Below are 21,884 nucleotides of genomic sequence, written 5' to 3' on the forward strand. Positions count from 1 at the left end.
ACTAATACATGTGACAACAATAAATCAAATCAAATCAAATCATATCTTTGTTGCCTGCAGACTTGATTATTCCAGCATGGCCAACCTCCCACATTCTATCTTCTGTAGACTTCTGCTATGCAAGCTCCATTCATTTATCAACCCTGTGCTTGCTGACCTACACCTAATTAAACAACATCTCACTGTAGTTTTCAAATCCCTATATGACCTTGCCCTCCCTCTTTCTGAAATCTCCTCCAATCCAACAATCCTCCAAAAAACCTATACTTCTCTAATTCTGGACTGCTGAGTGTCCCTGATCTTAATTGCAAATTATTCATGACCATGCCTTCAGCTGCCTAGGCCCGAAGCTCTGGAAAACCCTCCCCGAACCTCAACGCCTCTCTGCTTTGCTTTCCTCCTTTAAACATTCCTCTTTGGCCAAGACCCACCCTAATATTTTCTAATGTAGCTTGGTATAATATTTTGTTTTATAGTGCTTCTGTGAACCATACCTTGTGACATTTTATTACTTTAAGGGCACTAAATTCATACAAGTGTTTTGTTACCTGTGTGGTAGGTAACATGTGCTACTCAATCCTTGACTAATGAAGATGTCTTCTGAATCTTGATGAAGAAGACTCAAATTCATCCAGTAGTAACAAAAGGTTTATTGAGTAACTATAACAATAATTTTTACTTTAACTTTGATACTAGTGATAAGGTTAACAAGATCTAACTACAGTATAAAAGCAAATTACTGTGGATACTGGAATCTGAAACGAAAGGGAAAATGCTGGAAAATCTCAGCAAGTCTGGCAGCATCTGTGGGGAGAGAAAAGAGCTAATGTTTCGAGTCCGATGACTCTTTGTCTGACCAGGACTTTTTCCTGTGCTTGTGGTATTAATCTAGTGTGTCATCTGCCTTGAAAGCTAGCGTGCTTCCTTGTTCTGGAGCAGATGTGAATTTGTGAGATTCTTTGTCATGCCTTGGCATGTTTGTAGCCTTGTCATTGTTTTGCTGTGTGCTGTGGCATTGTCCTTCATGTGCAGAGTTGTACCATGTTGTACAGGTCGTTGTTTCATTGATGTTGTTTCTGTCATTTCTGTGTTTGTTGTTTTCGTTGTCATTCTTGTTGTTGTCGTTCTTGTTGTTTTTCTTGCCGTGCTTGTTGTTTCTGTTTTTGTCGTTTTCGTCACTGTGCTTGTCGTTTTTCTTGGCGTGCTTGCTGTTTCTGTTATGCTTCTTGTTGTCTTTGTTGTTCTTGTTGCGTGCATGTTGTTTTTGTTGTTGCTGTAGTTGTTCTTGTTTCTGCTGTGCGCCGTGCGGTGTTTGTTGTTCTTGTTGCGCTCAATGAGTGTTCCGTGTGGATGATTTGAGTCATTGTCACATTTATTGGTGTCAGTGTCCGTTGTGGTATCTGTTACATTGAGCGTTTCTTCTTGAGAATTATGACAATGATCTGATGTTGCATTGATGTTGGTGACATCAGTCATTTGTGGAGGATTTGATTCCTCTTCTTTGCTTCCTTGGTACTCCTCGTCTAGAGTCATTTCTGGTTCACTTCAATCATCATTGATTTCTTTGTGCTCTTCTTCTGGAGTTATTTCTGGTTCATTTGAATCACCTTTGATTTCTTGGTGCTCCTCTCCTGGAGTCAAAATCTTCAAAATTTAATTCTCTTGTGGGTCTTGGTGCTCCTCTTCTGGAGTCAAAATCTTCAAGATTTCTATTGACATGGTCCCTCTGGACTCTTGGTGCTCCTCTTCTGGAGTCAAAATCTTCAAGATTTCAATTGATGTGGTCTCTCTGGACTCATGAGTAGCCCTCCACTGATTGTTGAGTGCCTCTGTGCAGACAAACTGAGATCTGTCAGTCTCGCTGTGATCCTGCATATCCTTTATGGGAATTGTGATTTCTTTGTCACTTGTCTCACACGCAGTGGGTTGACATTCACTGTCTTCTTGTTGGTTAAATGAGCTGGGTTCTGGCGGCTTAAATAAGCTGGGTAGACTGTCATAGTCTTTTTGTTGTCCACGTGAGCTTGGTAGACTTTCGTAGTCTGCTGCTGGTTGCGCAGATAAGGTGGATAGACCTTCATAGTTCTGTTCATGCATGGCGTTCACTGTGGAGTGTTTGCTTGCTTCCATTTTTAAGTCTGTCACCGAGCTGTCTGTGGAGGCTTGCGTTGCTCTCTTTGTGGAGACTTGTATTGCTCTCTCTGTGGAGTCTTTCATCGCTCCCTCTGTGGAGTCTTTCATCGCTCCCTCTGTGGAGTCCTTCATCGCGCTCTCTGTGGAGTCTTTCATCACTCTCTCTGTGGAGTCTGTCATCACTCTCTCTGTGGAGTCATGCAGTGTTCTCGCTGTAGAGTCGATCTGTGCTCTCTGTGTGGCGTCGTCTTCTTCTTGGGTATTGCTGTCATCCAATGTATCGATGATCTGCCATGGCATCATGGCATTAGATTCATCTAGCATGAGTCGTGTTGAGCGTTTCAACCGTGTTGCTGATGCAATGATCATCAATTCCAAATAAATCATCCATGTCTGAGCAGTAGTCTTCAATGAACAAATCATCTCTTTTTGTTTCGGATTTGTCATTGTTCTTTCTATGTCCAATGAAGAAATCATCTTCTGAGTAGTATTCTTCAATGAATAAATCACTGTGCTCTCCTCTTTGGGGGGTGCAAACTGCTTGTGCCAGAGTGCTGTGGATGTTATTTTTAACTGCTGGTGTAAGTTCGGGTATTGTTCTGTCTTTTGATGAAAGAAAATTTGGTTTTCCCGCTTTAAATGTCTTTTTGTTCATTTTTGTGCATTTCCCTTTTAAGTGGGCGTGGTCCAGATCCTCTGATATCATGACGCTTTTGATGTCATGCGTAGGAATCATTTGCGAATGCGCAATTTGAGTTTCCTTTACTGTGCACTCTTTTCACAACTGCACATGCCCGGCTTCTCAAGTATATTTTGCCATTTTCTTTCTTTTTGAGAAGTGCGCATGTGCGTACTGGCCAGAACGCTCTCGCTCAAGATGGCTGCCAATCAAAAAGCGCTGTAGCATCGAGTGAGATCCTGCCTCTGCCTCGTGGTGAGTGTTCGCGCCATTTTTACCAATTTTGTTTTCTAGATACTGATTCGGTGTTTGTAAAGACTCGCAGTATTGATTTTGTTTTTGTTCATAAGCAAGGTATTTTTGTACAGCAGTTTCTAGAGTTAGATACTTATCGTGTGATAGTTCTTCCTTCAAATTTTTCTCAGATTGTCCAGAAATTAATTGATCCATCATCATAGTGTCTCTGAAATCAGCATAATCACAGCCTTGTGGTATTAGTTTGAGATTTGTGATAAAATCAGTGTTGGGCCCTCCATTTCTCTGGCATTTATGACAAGAGTTAAATCTTTCCAGCATCTCTCCAGACTGTCACTTACAGTGTTGATCAAATTTTTTGAGTATTACTTCTATTTTGGTGTTGTCTTCACCTTCTAAGTAATTAAAGCAATTATAGATTTCTCTAGCTTCATGCCCTCCTATTGAGAGTAGTAGTGCTATTTTCATTGCGTCAGAGACCGTGCTTAAATCATAAACTGCAATAAATATTTGGAATATCTGTTCAAATCTTTTCCAGTTCTAACTTAAATTACCGGTTCTTTCCAGCTGCCCTAGTGGTCCAATGAGTCCCATAGCTAGTCGTCGAGGATCCATTTGCTGCAAAGTCTTCCACAGTCGAATATCTGGTCTGAATTTACTTTTTGTATAACCTAATCCAGCTAGTTCTGTTAAAGCCAAAACGTCTGGTACCATGTTTTGTTACCTGTGTGGTAGGTAACATGTGCTACTCAATCCTTGGCTAATGAAGAGGTCCTCTGGATCTCAATGAAGAAGACTCAAACTCATCCAATATTAACAAAAGGTTTATTGAGTAACTATAAAATAATTGCATGAGTTCTTTACATTAACTTTGATGCTAGTGATAAGGTTAACAAGATCTAACTACAGTAACTATACGTAACTCCACTAGCCATCTAAACTACTCTGCTATTGCTCTGGTCACAGTGCACCCCTGAGAGAGCCAGAGACAATGAAGAGTAGTTGCCTTTTATACCCCTGTTGGTCCTGCCTCTAGTGATCATGTGGTACTACTGATTACACATTAACCCCTTGTGTGCATGCACATATAGAGATCACTACAACAAGTTATTGTTTTTTGTTGCTGCAAGATTAGTTTTAACCTCAGTTTTTACACTGAAAGAGACCAGTAACTATGTGGGCCGGGATTCTCCCCTACCCGGCGGGGTGGGGGGGTCCCGCCATAGCGGAGTGGCGCCAACCACTCCGTCGTCGGGCCTCCCAAAAGGTGCAGAATTCTCCGCATCTTTAGGGGCTAGGCCCGCGCCGCCCGGCGTCCGGGCTGGCCGAAAGGCCTTCGCCGGTTCACGTAAGCGCCAGTGCGTCAGCGGCCGCTGACGTTACCACCGGCGCATGCGCGGTAGGGGGGGTCTCTTCCGCCTCCGCCATGGTGGAGGCCGTGGCGGCGGCGGAAGAAAAAGAGTGCACTGGCCCGCCCGCCGATCGGTGGGCCCCAATCGCAGGCCAGGCCACTGTGGGAGCTCCCCTCGGGGTCCGATCGCCCCGCGCCCCCCCCCCCCCCCCATGACACCGGGGGCCCGCTCGCGCCGCCAATCCTGCCGGCACCAGAGGTGCTCCAATTCCCGCTCCCTCCAATTCCCAGGTGGCGGAGAATTCCGGCCACGGCGGGGGCAGGATTTATGCCGGCCCCGGGCGATTCCCCGACCCTGCGGGGGGTCGGAGAATTCCGCCCATGATCTCTACAAGGGAACTTGAAGGTGTTGCAAGGGCAAGTAACAAAACCAACTATATTACTAGCAGCATGCTTGCTGAACAACCGTCTAAATTTAAGGTAAATATGTCTCAGGAGGCCAATAAAATATGTTTAAGGATTCTTAAGGTACGAAGAGATAAAATTGCAGGAAATATTTTTTTGAGTTTTGTTTGAGTGTGTGATAAATGAGTGTGATGGGGTAAGACAGTGCATGTTGTATACTTGGATTTTACTCGGGCCTTTGGTACAATTCTTCTGGGACATTTGGTACTAAACATTTTTAAAAATTAAGATCGAAAGGAAATATCCTAAATGGCTTTGTAATTGGAGCCCAGAGAGTGGTGGTACAGGAAATGTCACCATCTTGGGAAATGGCAGCAGTGGGGTTCCACAGGGTTGTTACTGGGACCTTTGTTACTTAGCCACTTCACAAATTATCCGGAGCTAGAAGGTCACAAACACAGTGGCTGAATTAGCACCAGATACAATGCTAAAGAAGATGAATAACTGCAAAGCTGAACAGGTTAAATTACATTGGATTAAATTTGAAAATATTTAGAAATTGGGCAGACAAATGGCAGATAGAGTTGCAATGTAGGAAAAAAAATGCAAGGGGTGCGATTCTCCGAAACGGAGAGAAACAGCCGACGCCGGAGTGAAACCCGGAGTGTTTCACTCTGGTGTCGGAGGCTGCTCCTCGCCCCCTATTCCCCCCCCCCCCCCCCGGGGGGCTAGGAGCGGCGGTGCGTAAATCTTGGGCGCCGGACCTTGACACTTGCGTCAAAGCGGCGCGCCGTGTATGACGCGGCCGGCGGTGCCTAAGTGACGTCAGCCACGCATACGCAGGTTGGCCTGCTCCAACCCACGCATGCGCGGTTGCCGCCTACCCCTCCGCTGCCCCGCAAGACATGGCGGCTTGATCTTGCAGGGCGGCGGAGGGAAAAGAGTGCGTCTCTTAGAGACGCCGGCCCGACGATCGGTGGGCACTGATCGCGGGCCAGTCACCTCATGAGCACGCCCGTGGTGCTCAATCATCTTTCTGCCCCCCACAGGCCCCACACTTACCTGTCGCGCGATGTTCACGCCGGCAGCAACCAGGTGTGGTTGACGGCGGCGTGAACCGGTTGGGTTGGTCAGGCCGCTCGGCCCATCCGGGCCGGAGAATCGGCGGTCGCCGTGAAAAACGGCGAGCGGTGGTTCTCCGAGCGGCGTGTCGCAAAACGCGACACGCCATTTTGGGGGGGTGGGAGAATCGCGGGGGTGCCAGGGCGGCGTGTCGTGATTCGCCCGGTCCTCCCGCGATTCTCCCCCCCCCGGCGTGGGGAGCGGAGAATCGTGGCCAAGGTGCTTCACACGGGGACAAAACATCCGGGAATGGAACATTATTTAATTGGATAGCAAATAATGTATGTGGAAAATGGAAAATATCTGGATCTCTGGGCTGACAGCAAATTGAAGCTACAAATACTTATTAGCAGTGAGTGAAGCAAATCAAAGCATAAAAGGCCAATATTGAGCTGAGGTAATTCTGCTTTGTCAATCACTGATGTGATCACACGATGGTCACCATTATGCAAAAACGATATTTCAGCTATTAGGAGGATACAGAATTTGCAGCCAGAATGACGGGGAGGGAGGAGTTAATGGATTTTGAGGACTGATTATGTAAATTTGAAATGTTGGGTATTAAATGATTGCTGTTTATCAGGTTCCAAAATCACCTGATTTCTTTCAGAAACAAATATTTTGGAATACAGTCAGCGGAACTCTCCGTCGACGGGATCCTCTGGTCTCCTGGCAACATGCCCATGGGTAGCCACAATGGGAACCCCATTGGCTGGCTGCGGAAATGGAGAATCCCATTGCCGGCGGGGCCGTGCTGCGCCGGAAAACACAACTGGCCGACCGGAGAATCCCGGCCAGGATTTGAGGCATGACCGGGATTCTCTATTCCAAATTCACCCCGCTATCGCATTCAGCCAAAACTCCATTCACAACAGCGGGAACAGAGAGTCCCATTGGTGTGCACGAACCGAGAATCTGACCCGGTTATATGATGGGCAGGATTCTCCAACCCCTGTCCAGGTTGGAGAATCCCGGGGGGGGGGTCGACGCAAATCCCGCCCTGCCGCCGGCTGCCATATTCTCGGGCGGCACCGAGGTTCACCGCCACGCCGGTCGGGGGCCATTGGCAGCTGCCCCCCCCCCCCCCCCCCCCCGCCCCCGGCAATTCTCCGGGCCCCGATGGGCATCCGTTTTTGGCCAGTCCCGCTGGCGTAAGTTACGTATGGTCCCACACAGTGGGACCTGGCAGGTGAGTCGGCTGGGGCTGTCCTTGGGGGACGCAGGCGTGTCCAACTCCGGGAGGGGGCCCCCACGGTGGCCTGGTCCGCAATCGGGGCCGACCAATCTGTGGGCGGGCCTGTGCCATGGAGGCACTCCTTCCTTCCACACCGGCTCCTGTGGGGCTCCGCCATGGCCGGCACGGAGATGAGAGCCCCCCGCGCATGCGCCAAAGCATGCCGGCGGTTCCGCGCATGCGCAAGATCACACCGGCCCTTTGGCGCATGCGTGAATTCGCGCAGTCCCTTTGGCGCCAGCTGGAGCTGCGCCAACCCCTCCGGCATCAGCCCCTGAGACAGGTGAGAATTCCTCACCTTGGGGGCCGGTTGACGCCGGAGTCATTGGCACCGGTTTTTCCGCCGGCATGGGGATTTAGTCCCTGGAAAGGAGAATCCCGGCTGATAAGCTTAGTAAATTTGTTAGAAATGGATGGGCTTTGAAACTATGGTTCCCAAAGCTTTTCACACTGGTAGCTTTACTTTGCCTCCTTTTGAGTATGTTAGAGACTAATTGAGAGAGATAGATCGCTGTGATTAGTTAACTCCATTATTGTAACATGCCTCTGCCAGGATAGTAGAAGATAAACGAGATTGATCTCCTGCCTTCAAATTATTACCATATGCTGCCTTTGGCCCATGTTCATCCACTTCCCATTTCCACTCCCGCCCTCTACCTTGACTTTCCTGAAAATTGATTTGAAGTATGAGATGGCAGAACCCAGTTCCTCTTGGCAACCACAAGTACAAATCCTCAGGCTTCAATCGTCTAGTGTGCAAGGCCAATGCACTGATTATCTTGTGTTCATTCGTAGTTGTAGAATTCAAGTCACATTGTGTCAAAGTAGTGCCAATAAACATTGAGGACCGACAGTCGATTAAAAATGTTTGCATAAACAACATTTAGGAACGAATAAACACACCACAATGGCATGATTAAAATGCATTTGTGCGTCCTTATTACTGGAGTGTTTAATAAAAGTGAAAAAAAAGAAAAACTAAAATGAACGTTATTTATTTTTAATAGTTGATGCAGCAGCAAGCAACAATAATGGCATCAGTTGCCCAGGGAGGTTACCTGAACCCAATGGCAGCGTTCGCAGCAGCACAGATGCAGCAGATGGCAGCCTTGAATATGAATGGACTGGCAGCTACACCTATGACACCAACATCAGGTATGTCTGGCAGTGTTTCCACTTGATGAGAATCAGGCTTCTACCATATTGTTCAAAGTGTATCAGTAGCCACATTTGAACAAATATTTATATATAATATAATGTTGTTCTCCTTTTCTGAATGATTTTACTTATGTTGGGATGCAATTTCAGAGGAGACAGCAGTCCGCTGGGGGCGGGGTGGGGGGGGTGGGGGGGTGGGGGTGGGGGTGGGGGGGGGTGGGGGGGGGGGGTGGGGGGGGTGGGGGGGGGGGGGGTGGGGGGGGTGGGGGGGGGTGGGGGGGGGGGGGGGTGGGGGGGGGGGGGGGGGGGTGGGGGGGGTTGGGGGAGTTGCAAGTGGTACTGCAGGCCAAGTTAAATTTTTGAACTGTCTACCTTGATACTACCATCAGGCAATGAAAATCATCACAACTAAGTCCAATCTTCACAGGCAAGCTCAAATCCACCCTCACCTAAGAGCTAGTGGCATGCATTTCTTCCAGCAGAATATTATTGAATATTGAACGTGAGCCAGACCCCTGGCTGATTTATTCCCTTCTAAGCCTTTGATGTACTCAAACCAATCTATAGCGAACCCATGCCAACCTTGCTGAGATCAACAAACTCAGCACAGCCCAGGGATCTCTGTAAGGAATAAAGCGTACACTTTATAGCGTGTGCCATAATTGGAGTTACAATAAAGCTGCAGATATTGAAAGCACCAAGCTAAGCCACTTCCAAAAGAACGTAAGATGCAAGTCTCTGTTGATTTCTCCAGAGGTTCAACAATCTCATCCATGTCATCAGGAAATTCATTGTGCAGAAGTATAAGATGTAGAACTGCGGGAGGAATCACTTCAGCATATGTTCTTTGGTTTCTGCATACAAGTGCAAATCATTCCGTAAAAATCATTTCCCATGAATGGTAGGTTAGATGTTGTCTTTGAGAAATAGTATTAAAATGCATGATGTTGAGTTTTACATCTCTTCTGAAGTCAGTGGAAATAAGTAGTTATCATTGTAAAATCAAAATTTCTGCATAGCCTGAGCATTGGTGCTGACAGTATAGATAGTTTGTTTATTTGTGTTGATAGGTTGGAGGTGATCGCATTTTTCAGTTAATGCACAAGTGCTGAGTGACATCTAAGCAGAGACTAGTGATGCAGGAACACCAAATCTCCCTTTCTTCTTCACCAATGTAACAGGTTTATTTATACTGGACCATTACTGCAAGAGTTCTGCTTCCCACTACTCATAGATTATCAATGTAGAGCGTCTAAACCATTACCAACCTCCTTATATAAACCTTCTCCCCTCCCCCACTTTCCCCAACTTGATGATGAGCAGATCTTTTGTGTAAAGACAGCGCTCACGTGATTTTGTATTTTTGTATTTATTATGGCAATCTTTACCTCATGACATCCTGAAGCATAATTGCAACTTGGAGACAATTTATTTTGTCTTCGATGTGTTTGCGGATTATTTCCAATTTTCTTTTTTAGAAACCCATAGGGGGAAATGTTGCTTTATTGCACTACAGACACAAACTGCACGGTACGACAGAAATCAATAATGACATTATTCCACAAAATTATTGGGAAACAAAAACCAATACTGACTCCTCTGATGCCAGTGGGTAAGTGTATTGCTGGATATGCCACTAAGTCATATCACTGAAGAAGGAGCAATCTTCAGTTCCCCTGCTAATATTGAGGGAGCTGATCTCAGTGGAGGCAGCATCTGGCGTGCTCCAGTTGACCTTGGAACCCTTGAACCAGCTAGGATTCCAATTCAGAGAACTCTGTTTAACGGATGCAGACAGCAGGTGAGAACAGAATCATGCTTCACAGTGATACATTTCCAGGTTAAATAGCCAACCATTATTGCCATCACATGAGGAATGAATGGTTACTTGAACGAGGGTTGCCAGCTCCCATGCAACTTTACAACAAAAGTCAAGATGGAGGCCAAGCAATAAAGCATTTGGGACAAAAAGCAAAGCCTGAACGCAATTAATTTCGTAATGTATTCAAGGGAAGTTGTGACTCTGCCTGAGAGAAATATTGGATGCTGAAGAATCTGCTACTTTTTGTTATTTACACTGCATTGAACTTTTGCCAAATTTTTCTTTAACCATCTGCTAATTGAGTACTCTGTCAGTCAGTTGGAAAGCAACTCATTTCAGAGACACAATCATTCTTGGCTTCACGCAGGATGTTATTAAAGTCCTTTTGACGACAGACGAGTTGGCATCAACTATGATTGCGTTAAGCACAGAGCACATTTTGTGATAATTAAGACTCATGCATGCTGTAAAAGTGCAGACAGAATAGAAGCAAAAATAAGTACTGGTTTGGAGGCATTTAAATAATGTAAGTGACAACTTGGAAGCCTCCTTAGTCATTAGCAAGTTCCTCTTCAAGTAGGGCAATTATCTTTGTAGGTCAAATTTTTAAGATTATTTACTTTTAAACCACCAAGCTTCACCCTGAATCTCTCTGCAAGATATTCTCTCTCCATTCCTTTCTTAGCCTCGGCACTCAGCAACTCCGTGTTTCCAACAATTTTAATCTGTGTTTTGGTGACCTTTGTCTTTCCTCTGCTAAATTAATTTCCCTCCTATATCCCTAAGCCTCCTTTCATATAAACTCTCCTGTCTGTAATCATGGTCATCTCCTTTGACCTTGCGGTCTCCAATGACATCTGTCCTGCCACTTGCCTACATTATAACAATGGCTATGATTTGAAATTTGCTGGCGGTGAAATATTTTGGGAAGTCCTAAGGAGGTGCAAGGTGCTATATAAATGCAAATTGTGTGCGTTTAGAGGTTAAATCACTCACAAAACCATGCCTGATAACTGTTGTGCATCTCCCACCATTAACATACCTTTTCTTCCGATCACACTTTATTTTACACCTGCCCTTGGTATAGCCAATCATCAATATATTTAGCTAGACCAGAAGAAGTACTATTGGGCCTGCTTCTCTCATAATTACTTACCTTATCAACTTCAGGAGTAAAATTAACTTCCAGCTTCTTTTTTCCACTATCACCCATCTCCTTAAATTGTGTCCTCTGCCACCTTCATCACCAATGACAATTGCAAGTACCTTTTTTTGGTCACAATAATGGGGCTGGATTCTCCACTCCCCGACACCGAAATCGCGTTCGGCGACGGGGCGGAGAATCCATTTTGGCGCTGAAATCGAGAGTGGCGCCGGTTTCTTAATTCTCCACCCCCTGAAAATCGGCGTACCCTTGGAGTACGCTGCGCCGAGTATCCACCGCCTCAGGCCATTGCCTGAGACCCACCCCGTAATGCTCCGTTGCCAACCGGCCGAATTCCCGACGGCGTGGGTTGCGTTCTTCCCTGCCGTACCATTAAACCTGTGAGACACTCTCTCTCGTCAACTTCCCTCTCATTTTCTTTCCAAACTCTTTTCATCCATGAGCCCCATCCCCTGCTTGTAAAATCCCTTTGTGCAGAAGGAGGCCATTCAACCCAACGAGTCTGCACCGACCCTCCGAAAGATCATCCTACCCATGTCCAATCCCCTGTCCATCCCGCCCTATCCCATAACCCGATTACCTAACATACACATCCCTGGACACAAGCGAGCAATTTAGCATGGCCAAGCCACCTAACCCACACATCTTTGGACTGTGGGAGGAAACCGGAGCACCCGGAGGAAACCCATGTGACACAGGGAGAACGTACAAACTCCACACAGTCACCCAAGGCTGGAATTGAACCCGGGTCCCTGATGCTGTGAGACAGCAGTGCTAACCACTGTGCCACCGTGCCGCACCATGCTGACATCAACTCATTCACCATAAACTGATGACTCTCCAATTTGCCTTTCAGGTTCCCATGTTACCTATATTGTAATGGCTACCTCTGCTTAGATACTGTCCCTTCGCATTCCAAACATAATGGGCGGGATTCTCCAATCCTGCGGCCAGGTTCTGACGCTGATGTGAAAAGTGGCGCCAACCACTCCACCGTCAAGGGTCCCTGATAAATCATGAATGCCCTTCCGAGGGGGCAGCTCCAGCCGTCGCGAGTTCGCACAAGAGCGCTACGGCCGGCAGCATTCCGTGCATGCGCATGTGTTCCCGTCTCTGCGATGGCCCCCGGGCAACAGGGGCCCGGTGCGGAGGAACATAGGCCCCCACGGCACCAGCCCGCCCGCTGATCGGTAGGCCCAGATCGCAGGCCAGGCCACCGTGGAGGGCCCCCCCCCCCTCGGTGTCACATCCCCTCGCCCCCCCCCCCTCCAGGATGGCCCCCGCAGGCACACCTTCCATGCCCCGCCGTGTGGGACCTGAGTAACCAGCGGGACTCGGCCGAACTCGGTGGGTACTCGGCCCATCAAGGACCAGAGAATTGGCAGGGGGTGCTTTCAACGCCCCCAACTGGCACAGCAGCGATCTCGCGGGCACCCGAAAATCGGCGAGCCGGCATCGGCGTGGCGTAATTTTCGCACCCCCCGCCCCGGGATTCTCCTATCCAGCTCCGGGTTGGAGAATCCCAGCCAATCACTTTCCTCCTTGAAATCCCACTCTTGCATTTTTCTGTTCCTTGAAAACTCCCTTTCCTCTCCAAATCCCATCAGCATGTCAGTTCCTCCCAAATTTGTGAAAGTCATTCCAGAAACTTTCTGTTTGCATCTCTGGAATTAGGTTTATGCCCCTGTTGAAGTGAGAGTGATTACCCTTGACATCAAGGTGATATTGGACTGAGTGTGGCATCAAAGAGCCCAAGCTAAACTGGAGTCAATGGGAATCAGGGGAAAACTCTCCACTAGTTGGAGTCATACCTGGCACAAAGGAAGATGGTTATGGCTGTTGGAAATCAGTCCCAGGACATTGCTGCAAGAATTCCTCAGGGCGTTGTCCGAGACTCAACCATCCTCAGCCATTTCATTAATGACCTTCCCTCCATCATCAGATCAGAAGTGAGGATATTTGCTGATGATTGCATAATGTTCAGCACCATGCATGATTCCTCATATACTGACACAGTCTGTGCTGATACATAACAATAACTGGACAATGTTCAGGTTTGAGCTGATGGGTGGCCAATTATATTCATACTACACAAGTGGCAGGCAATTACCATGTACAACAAGAAAGAATCCAACCATCACCCCTTGACATTCAATGGCATTACCATTCCTGAATCCTCCACTGTCAACATCCTGGGGTCACCATTGACCAGAAATGAAACTGGATGAACCATATAAATACTTTGGCTACAAGAGCAACTCAGAGGCCAGAGTCCTGCAGTGAGTAACTCACCTCCTGACTCCCCAAAATGTCTCCACCATCCATCAAGCATAAGTTAGGAGTGTGATGGAATAGTCTCCACTTGCCTGGCTGGGTGCAGCGCCAGCAGCACTCAAGAAGTTTCACACCATCCAGAATAAAGCTGCCTGCTTGACTGGCACGCCATCCACCACCTTCACCATTCACTCCCTCCACCACCTTCACCATTCACTCCCTCCACCACTGACACACAGTAGCAGCAGTGTATACCATATACAGGATACACTGCAACAACTCACCAAGGCTCCTCCATCAGGAACATTTACTACCGAGAAGGATAACCATCCCTGCAAGTTCTCCCCTGTGACATACACTATTCTGATTTGGAACTATAATGCCATTCCCTCACTGTTTCTGGGTCAAAATCCTGGAATTCCTCATGGAACTGTTACTGTACCAACATTACATGACCTGCTGCAGTTGGAGAAGGCGGCTCACCACCATCTTCTCAATTGAAATTAAGGATGGGTAATAAATGTTGGCCCAACCAATGATGCCCACAATCATTTGAAACAAGAAGAAAAAAATGTATAGCAGTAGGATGGCACTATCCAAAGACAAGCTGTGCGTGTGACCATGGTGTACCATCTACTCTCGAGTTGCTCAAACTCGCACCAGCTTTTGACGTAGTTGATCGCATCTTTTACTTTCAATACCACTCGTTCATTTTCTGGCTCTATGGGACCGCCCACCTTTGGTTACACATCTACATGCCCAAATGTCGCCTAAGCATCTCCAGTTATGACCTTCCTCTTTTACATTATTTCACTAGAGTCCTCCTCATTCTCAATCCACTCCTCTTCCCATTGACCCTTTGTGACATCATCTACAAACGTGGAGTCAATTCAGTGCATGGGTTGGCAATACCCAGCACTACACCTTTTATAAAAATTCATTAACTTTGTATTTACATTATGCCTGGTAAGCATTTGTTGCCCATCTCTAATTGCCCTTGAGATGGTAGTGGTAAGCTGACTTTTTGAACTGCTGCAGTCCATGTGGTATAGGTGCACCCACTGTGCCATTAGGGAGGACATTCCACAATTTTGACCCAGCAACAGTGAGGGAACGATGATACATTTCCAAGACAGGATGATACGTGGCTTGGAAGGGAACTTTTAAGTTGTGGCGTTCCCGTGTATCTGCTGCACTTGTCCTTCCAGGTGGTATCGGTCGTGGGTTTGGAAGGGGCTGCCTAAGAAGGCTTGATGAGTTCCTGCAGTGCATGTTGAGATGCTGCCACTGTGCGTCGGTATTGGAGGGAGTGAAGATGGTGGATGAGGTTCCAATGAAGAGGTTGCTTTCTCCTGTATAGTGTCAAGCTTATTGAGGTGCTGTTGGAGCAGCACACATCTAGCCTCTCCACACTCCACTCCATTTGTGATTCAGTCTGCTTGTCCAGCATTCACTCTTAGGTAAGATGTCATTTTTCCAGCTAAACTTAGTATATTTGCTACAAACAGTTGTCCTAACCACCAGTTTCACCCCCCTCATAGCCGCTGTCTCAGGGTAAACCAGACTGTTCTCAACTACTGCATTTTATTAGGCCTGAATTAAGCTTTTAACCCCACAGCTTTTCCATTTCAAAGACCACCTACTTCCACTACATAATACTGCCATCTCAGCCCATCTGAAACCCTCATCATGCCTTTGTCACTATGAACCACATTAAAATTGTAAAAACTTACATTATTGCATGTTTGATCATGCTGTGTCTAATGCACATGCTGAAAGAAGATCTGAGTTTGTGGAGGTCCCGTTTGCTTATACTAATATCTCAATTACACTGGCCTCTACATTCCAGCATATGCTAGTAAAATTCTTCGGAAATTTCACGAACATTGATACTTTGTTCCTTGGTGAATGAAAGTCACAATAGTTCAGCCCAGAGCCTTGGTTTCAGCAAAAATGATTAAAATAAGGGGCAGACGAAGGGAGACTATGCAAGAATCTTTAATTTCTGATTTGATGCATCAGTTCCCAGTCCCAAGTAAATGGTAATATATCTGACGATCCTTAAGTAGTTGATAAAAGAAAAGTAGGAGAGAGAAGCAGAGCACTTGGGATCGTTACACTGTCTGAACAAACTGGAATGTTTTTCCGATTATCAGGAGCAATTTCCACAAGGATTCAGCATTTCCTGCCAGTAGAGGAAGACCAGAACCTCTCAGCAAGTTAGTCTGTTCTGAAGGGTCTTCACCTATAATGGTAACTTATTTGTTCCTCCTCCAGGTGCTGACTGACCTGACAATTACTGCCGGCATTTTCATTTTTGGGAAATAACGCAGGCAAATTGTCCTTGTTGGCTGTAATTATATTGCACTGAGGTGGGCTTACAGCCTGCCTGAGGTTCCAGATGCCAACACCGGTGGATTTTCCTGAGTCAGTTCATTCAAATACCGGTAGGTAGCCTTTCAGTGGGAATTCTGGCAGTGTCAGAGAGCCCACAAACTCGTTTGGAAGAAGCTGAAGGCATGTCACCGCTGAAGTCTGGATGCCTGTGCCAACAGACCACAGTTAATTGCTACTCGGCAACAAAAGAAACAAGTTGTATATTGTAGCCAGGGTGACCAACTCCCGCAGAGAAAATGAAGGGGTAGCCGACTATGGGGCTTCATATGAGCAGCAGGGGATGCGTGAGGGGGTGTGAGTGATGCCTGGGTTGCTACAGGTAAAGCACAGGTACCAAATGTAAAGGTCCAAATTACAGGACCATTTTTTCCATCCGTAGAGGGGTCAATAACCAGGGGATATAGACTTAAGGGGCGGGATTCCCCCGTACCCGGAGGAGCGGGGATCCCGGTGGGACGGAGTGGCGTGAACCACTCCGGCGTCGGGCCGCCCCAAAGGTGCGGAATCCTCCACAGCTTCAGGGGCTAGGCACGCCCCGGAGTGGTTGGCACCCCGCCGGCTGGCGGGATAGGGGCTTGGCGCCACACAACTGATGCCAAAGGACCTCCACCGGCCGGCAGGAGTCACGCATGCGTGGGAGCGCCAGCACGTGCTGGCGTCATCTCTGTGCGTGCGATAGGGCAGCACGGTGGCCTAGTGGTTAGCACAACCGCCTCACGGCGCTGAGGTCCCAGGTTCGATCCCGGCTCTGGGTCACTGTCCGTGTGGAGTTTGCACATTCTCCCTGTGTCTGCGTGGGTTTCGCCCCCACAACCCAAAAATGTGTAGAGTAGGTGGATTGGCCAAGCTAAATTGCCCCCTTAATTGGAAAAAATAATTGGATAATCTAAAATTTAAAAAAAAAAAAAAATCTCTGTGCGTGCGCGGGAGGGTTCGTCTCGGAGGACCACAGCGGTCGATGCGGAGAAATAGAGTGCCCCCACAGCACAGGCCCGCCCGTGGATCGACGGGACCTGATCGCGGGCCAGGCCACCGTGGGGGCACCTCCCGGGGCCAGATCCCCCCGCGACCCCCCCAGGAACCCCGGAGCCCGCCCACATCACCAGGTCCCGCCGGTAAGGGACCTACTCTAATTTACACCGGCGGGACAGACAGGCGGGACTTCGGCTCATCGCGGGCCGGAGAATTCGGGTGGCCTGGCGCCCATTGAGTCGCGCCGGACCCGTCCATTCTCCAAGGCGGACGACGCGACTCACGCCGGGCTGGTTTTTGAGGGGCGGGAGAATTGGGAGGACGGCGGGGTCGAGATTCACGCCGACCCCTGGCAATTCTCCCACCCGCCGGGGGGGTCAGAGAATACCGCCCAAGGTAAGAGATCGAGAAATCTTTTCACCCAGAGGGTGGTGGGAGTCTTAAACTGTCGCAACATTTAAGAAGTATTTATATATTCACTTGAGTTGCTATAGCCTCCAGGGCTACGTGCCAAACTCTGGAAAATGGGATCAGTGCAATCAGATCTTTGTTGGCCAGCATGGACACGATATGCACAATGGCCTCAGTAAGTGCTGTAAATATCTATGAATATATGAATCTAAGGACAAACAGTGTCATGGCACCATACAGCACGGGACACGGGAGAGTGGATTCAGGTCCATGATGATCCCATCAAGTAATGGACTGAGTGCCATTTCTCACCCTCTATTATCCTTAAATGTGTGGATACCATGACTGAAGCTAAGTACATCAGAAGGTGCATTTTCCTTTCCATTTTTTTAAGAAAATATTTTATTAAGGCATTCATAATTTTAACACTTTTAAACAGAAAAATCCAACAAAGACAAAAACCCCACAATAACATAGCCACCCCCCCCCCCCCCCCCACACACACACAAACCCCAAACAACATGATCCATATAAACACTCCGTCTCACAGCCCCCCTTTTGTTGGTTTTCTTACCCTTGTTCATCACTTCTCTGCCTCTCCCTTTTCTACCTACCCCCCATTCCACCACCCCCCCCCCCCCCCCCCCCCCCCCCCCCCCCGCCTTGCTGGCAGACTCATTTTCCTTAAAGAAGTGTAATGAATGGCTGCCACCTCCGGGCAAACCCCTCTAATGAACCCCATGAGGTAAATTTGATTTTCTATAACCTGAGAAACCCCACCATGTCGCTTACCCATATCCCCGGGTTCGGGGGCTCCGAGTCCCTCCATCCCAGCAGAATCTGTCTCCGGGCCACCAGGGAAGCAGCGGCCAAAACGTCAGCCTCTCTCCCTACCCTGGGCTCCCTGATCATCCAACACTCCGAATATCTGGACTCGGAGTCACCCTCCCTTGCAGGACCTCAGACATGACATCCGAAAATCCCTGCCAAAAACCCCTCAACTTTGAACACACCCAGGACGTGTGCACATGATTCGCCGGACTTCCCCAACATCACCCACACCTGTCCTCCACCTCCTCGAAAAACCTGCTTATCCGGACCACAGTCATATGAGCCGTGTGGACCATCTTGAATTCAATCAGGTTGAGCCTGGCACACGACGAGGACACGTTCACTCTCCGCAGGGCCTTCTCCAATAACCCAACCTCCAATCCCCTCCCAACTCTTCTTCCCACTTCCTCTTCATCTCCCCTATTGGAACTCCTTCCCACACTATGAGTTCCTTATATACTTCCGAGACCTGGCCCTCCCCAACTCCTGTTTTTGGCATCACCTTGTACTGTAGCCCCCTTCGTGGGAGGCACGGAAAGTTCGAGAGCTTCCTCCGAACAAAATCCCGTTCTTGCAGGTACCGGAACCCATTCCCGCCTGGCAACTCAAACTCGTCCTCTAGCTCCTCCAAACTCAGAAAGCCCTCCTCAATAAAAAGATCTCCAAATCTCTTGATTTCTGCCCGCTGCCACCGCATTATGTCCCCGGCCAACCCCCCACCCGGAGTGAATCGATGGTTGTCATAGATCGGTGCCCACACTGACACCCCCTCCAACCCCATGTGCTGCCTCCGCTGTCCCCGTACCCTCAGGGTATGCCACTACTACCGGGCTTGTGGAGTACTAAGCCAGCAAGAACGGCTGAGGTGCCGTCAACAAAGCCCTCAAGGCCGTGCCCTTACAGGATGCCACGCTCCCACACTAACCCCTCCCCCACTACCCACTTCCTGACCATCGATATATTAGCCGGCCAGTAGTAATTGATAAAATTCGGAAGTTCCAGCCTCCCTTCCCTACGCTGCCGCTCCAGCAGACCCTTCCTCACCCCCAGGGCTTTTCCAGCCCAAATTAAATCCAAAATCACCGCATTCATCTTCCTGAAAAAAGCCTTCGGGGTAAAAATTGGGAGGCACTGAAATGTAAACAGCCATCTCGGGAGGACTGTCATTTTCAGTCTGTACCCTCCCCGCCAGTGACAGCGGGAGCAAGTCCCACCTCCGGAAGTTCCCTTTCATCTGTTCTATTAGTCGACCCAAATTCAATTTGTGAAGCTGACCCCATTCCCGTGCCATTTGAATACCCATGTACCGAAAGCTCCCTCCCAACCTCTTGAACGACATCTCCCCCAATCTCTTCTCCTGCCCCTTTGTTGACGGCACCTCAGCCGTTCTTGCCTGGACTGAAAAAATAATATTCAATTTATAACCTGAGAACCGACCAAATTCCTACAGTATCCCCATAATCCCTCCAATCACCCCAGCGGGTCTGCTACATACAGGAGCAAATCATCCGCATAGACCGAGGCCTCCGGGAGCGTCGGTCGTAGATGTGTCTCCGTACCCCGGGCCGGGGGTGGAAACGCTGTAATCGGGGAAGGGGGGGTATATGGGCTGGGTCGTGGGGGCGCGGGGGGCGCTGGGGGGAATTGGGGTTGGGGGGGAGGTGTTGGTGTAGGGGAAGAAGGCCGCACGCCGGCGGGTGCCAGGTCCCGGAGCGAGACCGTGTCCTGCTGACCATCGAGATACTCCACGTACGCATACTGCGGGTTGGCGTGGAATAACTGACTCGCTCAACCAACGGGTCGGACTTGTGCAACCGCACATGCTTCCGGAGCAAGCTGGGCCCGGGAGTGGCCAGCCAGGTTGGGAGAAGGGATCCTGAGGACGACTTCCTGGAGAAAACAAGAAGTCGTTCATGAGGTGTTTGATTAGTGGTAGTACAGAGGAGAGACCGGATTGAGTGAAGGGCGTCGGGGATGACCTCTTGCCAACGGGGATAGGGAGATCTCTGGACCGTAGGGCCAGCAGGATGGTCTTCCAAATGGTGCCATTCTCCCGCCCGACCTGACCGTTATCCTGGGGGTTATAACTGGTCGTTCTGCTAGAGGCTATGCCTCTGCTGAGCAGGAACTGACGCAGTTCGTCACTCATAAGGGAGGACCCCCGGTCGCTGTGGATGTACGTGGGGTAACCGTACAGGGAGAAGATGGATAGGAGGGCCTTTATGATGGTTGTTGTGGTCATGTCGGGACAGGGAATGGCGAAAGGGAAGCGGGAGTACTCGTCGATAACACTCAAGAAATATGTGTTACGGTTGTTGGAGGGGAGGGGACCCTTGAAGTCTATACTGAGACGTTCAAAGGGGCGGGATGCCTTGATCAGATGCGCTCGTTCGGGGTGGTAAAAGTGCGGTTTGCACTCGGCGCAGACGTGGCAGTCCCTGGTGACGGTCCTGACTTCCTCAACGGAGTAGGGCAGGTTGCAGGTCTTAATAAAATGGTAAAAATGGGTGACCCCTGGATGGCAGAGGTCCTTGTGGAGGTAGCGGAGGCGGTCAATCTGCGCGCTGGCGCAGGTACCGCAGGACAGGGCATTGGAAGGCTCGTTGAGTTTCCCAGGACGATACAAGATATCGTAGTTGTACGTGGACAACTCGATCCGTCACCGCAAGATCTTGTCGTTCTTGATCTTGCCCCTCTGTGCATTGTCGAACATGAAAGCTACTGACTGTTGGTCTGTGAGGAGGGTAAACCTCCTGCCGGCCAGATAGTGCCTCCAATATCACACAGCTTCTACTATGGCCTGTGCCTCCTTTGCCACCGAGGAGTGGCGGATTTCGGAAGCGTGGAGGGTTCGTGAGAAGAAGGCCACGGGTCTGCCCGCTTGGTTCAGGGTGGCCGCCAGAGCTACATCAGACGGGTGGCCGCCAGAGCTATGTCGCTCTCGACCTGGAATGGGAGGGACCCGTCGATAGCGTGCATCGTGGCCTTTGCGATATCCGCTTTGATGCGGCTAAAGGCCTGGCGGGCCTCCATCAACAGGGGAAAGGAGGTGGACTGGATGAGGGGGCGGGCTTTGTCGACATAGTGGGGACCCACTGGGCGTAATAGGAGAAGAAGTCCAGGCAGCGTTTGAGGGATTTGAGGGTATTGGGGAGAGGGAGTTCCATCAGGGGGCGCATGCGTTCGGGGTCGGGGCCTATCACTCCGTTACGCACTACGTAGCCGAGGATGGCTAGACGGTCGGTGCTAAACACGCACTTATCCTTATTGTAGGTTAAATTAAGGAGTTTCGGGTTCAGAGGAATTTTTGAAGGTTGACGTCGTGGTCCTGCTGGTCGTGGCCGCAGGTGGTGACGTCATCGAGGTACGGGAAGGTAGTCCGTAACCCGGGCTTGTCGACCATTCGGTCCATCTTCCGTTGGAAGACCGAGACCCCATTTGTGACACCGAATGGAACCCTGTGGAAGTGGTAGAGGCGCCGATCTGCCTCAAACGCGGTGTACAGTCGGTCACTCGCGCGGATGGGGAGCTGGTGGTAGGCGGACTTAAGGTCCACCGTGGAAAATACTTTGTATTTCGCGATCCTGTTAACCAGGTCGGAAATACGGGGGAGAGGGTACGTGTCCAGCTGCGTAAACCTGTTGATGGTCTGACTGTAATCAATGACCATCCGGT

The 21,884-nt window shown here is 49.1% G+C and overlaps 1 protein-coding gene across 18 annotated transcripts in view; it reads left to right on the top strand.

Annotated features, from left to right (window-relative positions):
• Nucleotides 1-21,884, top strand: part of celf4 (CUGBP, Elav-like family member 4) — a 1,331,379-nt gene that overhangs the window by 1,185,449 nt on the left and 124,046 nt on the right. For all 18 annotated transcript variants that reach the window (XR_005459940.1, XM_038790659.1, XM_038790661.1 and 15 more), the window contains one exon: nt 8,187-8,334. Coding sequence is in view for 17 of the 18 variants with exons in the window: in XM_038790659.1 (XP_038646587.1) it covers nt 8,187-8,334 (148 nt within the window). In the remaining variant the exon portion in view is untranslated. The remainder of the gene's footprint in view (nt 1-8,186; nt 8,335-21,884) is intronic.

This window comes from Scyliorhinus canicula, chromosome 3 (genome assembly GCF_902713615.1).
Source record: "Scyliorhinus canicula chromosome 3, sScyCan1.1, whole genome shotgun sequence".
In the NCBI taxonomy this organism is placed as follows: Eukaryota; Metazoa; Chordata; class Chondrichthyes; order Carcharhiniformes; family Scyliorhinidae; genus Scyliorhinus; species Scyliorhinus canicula.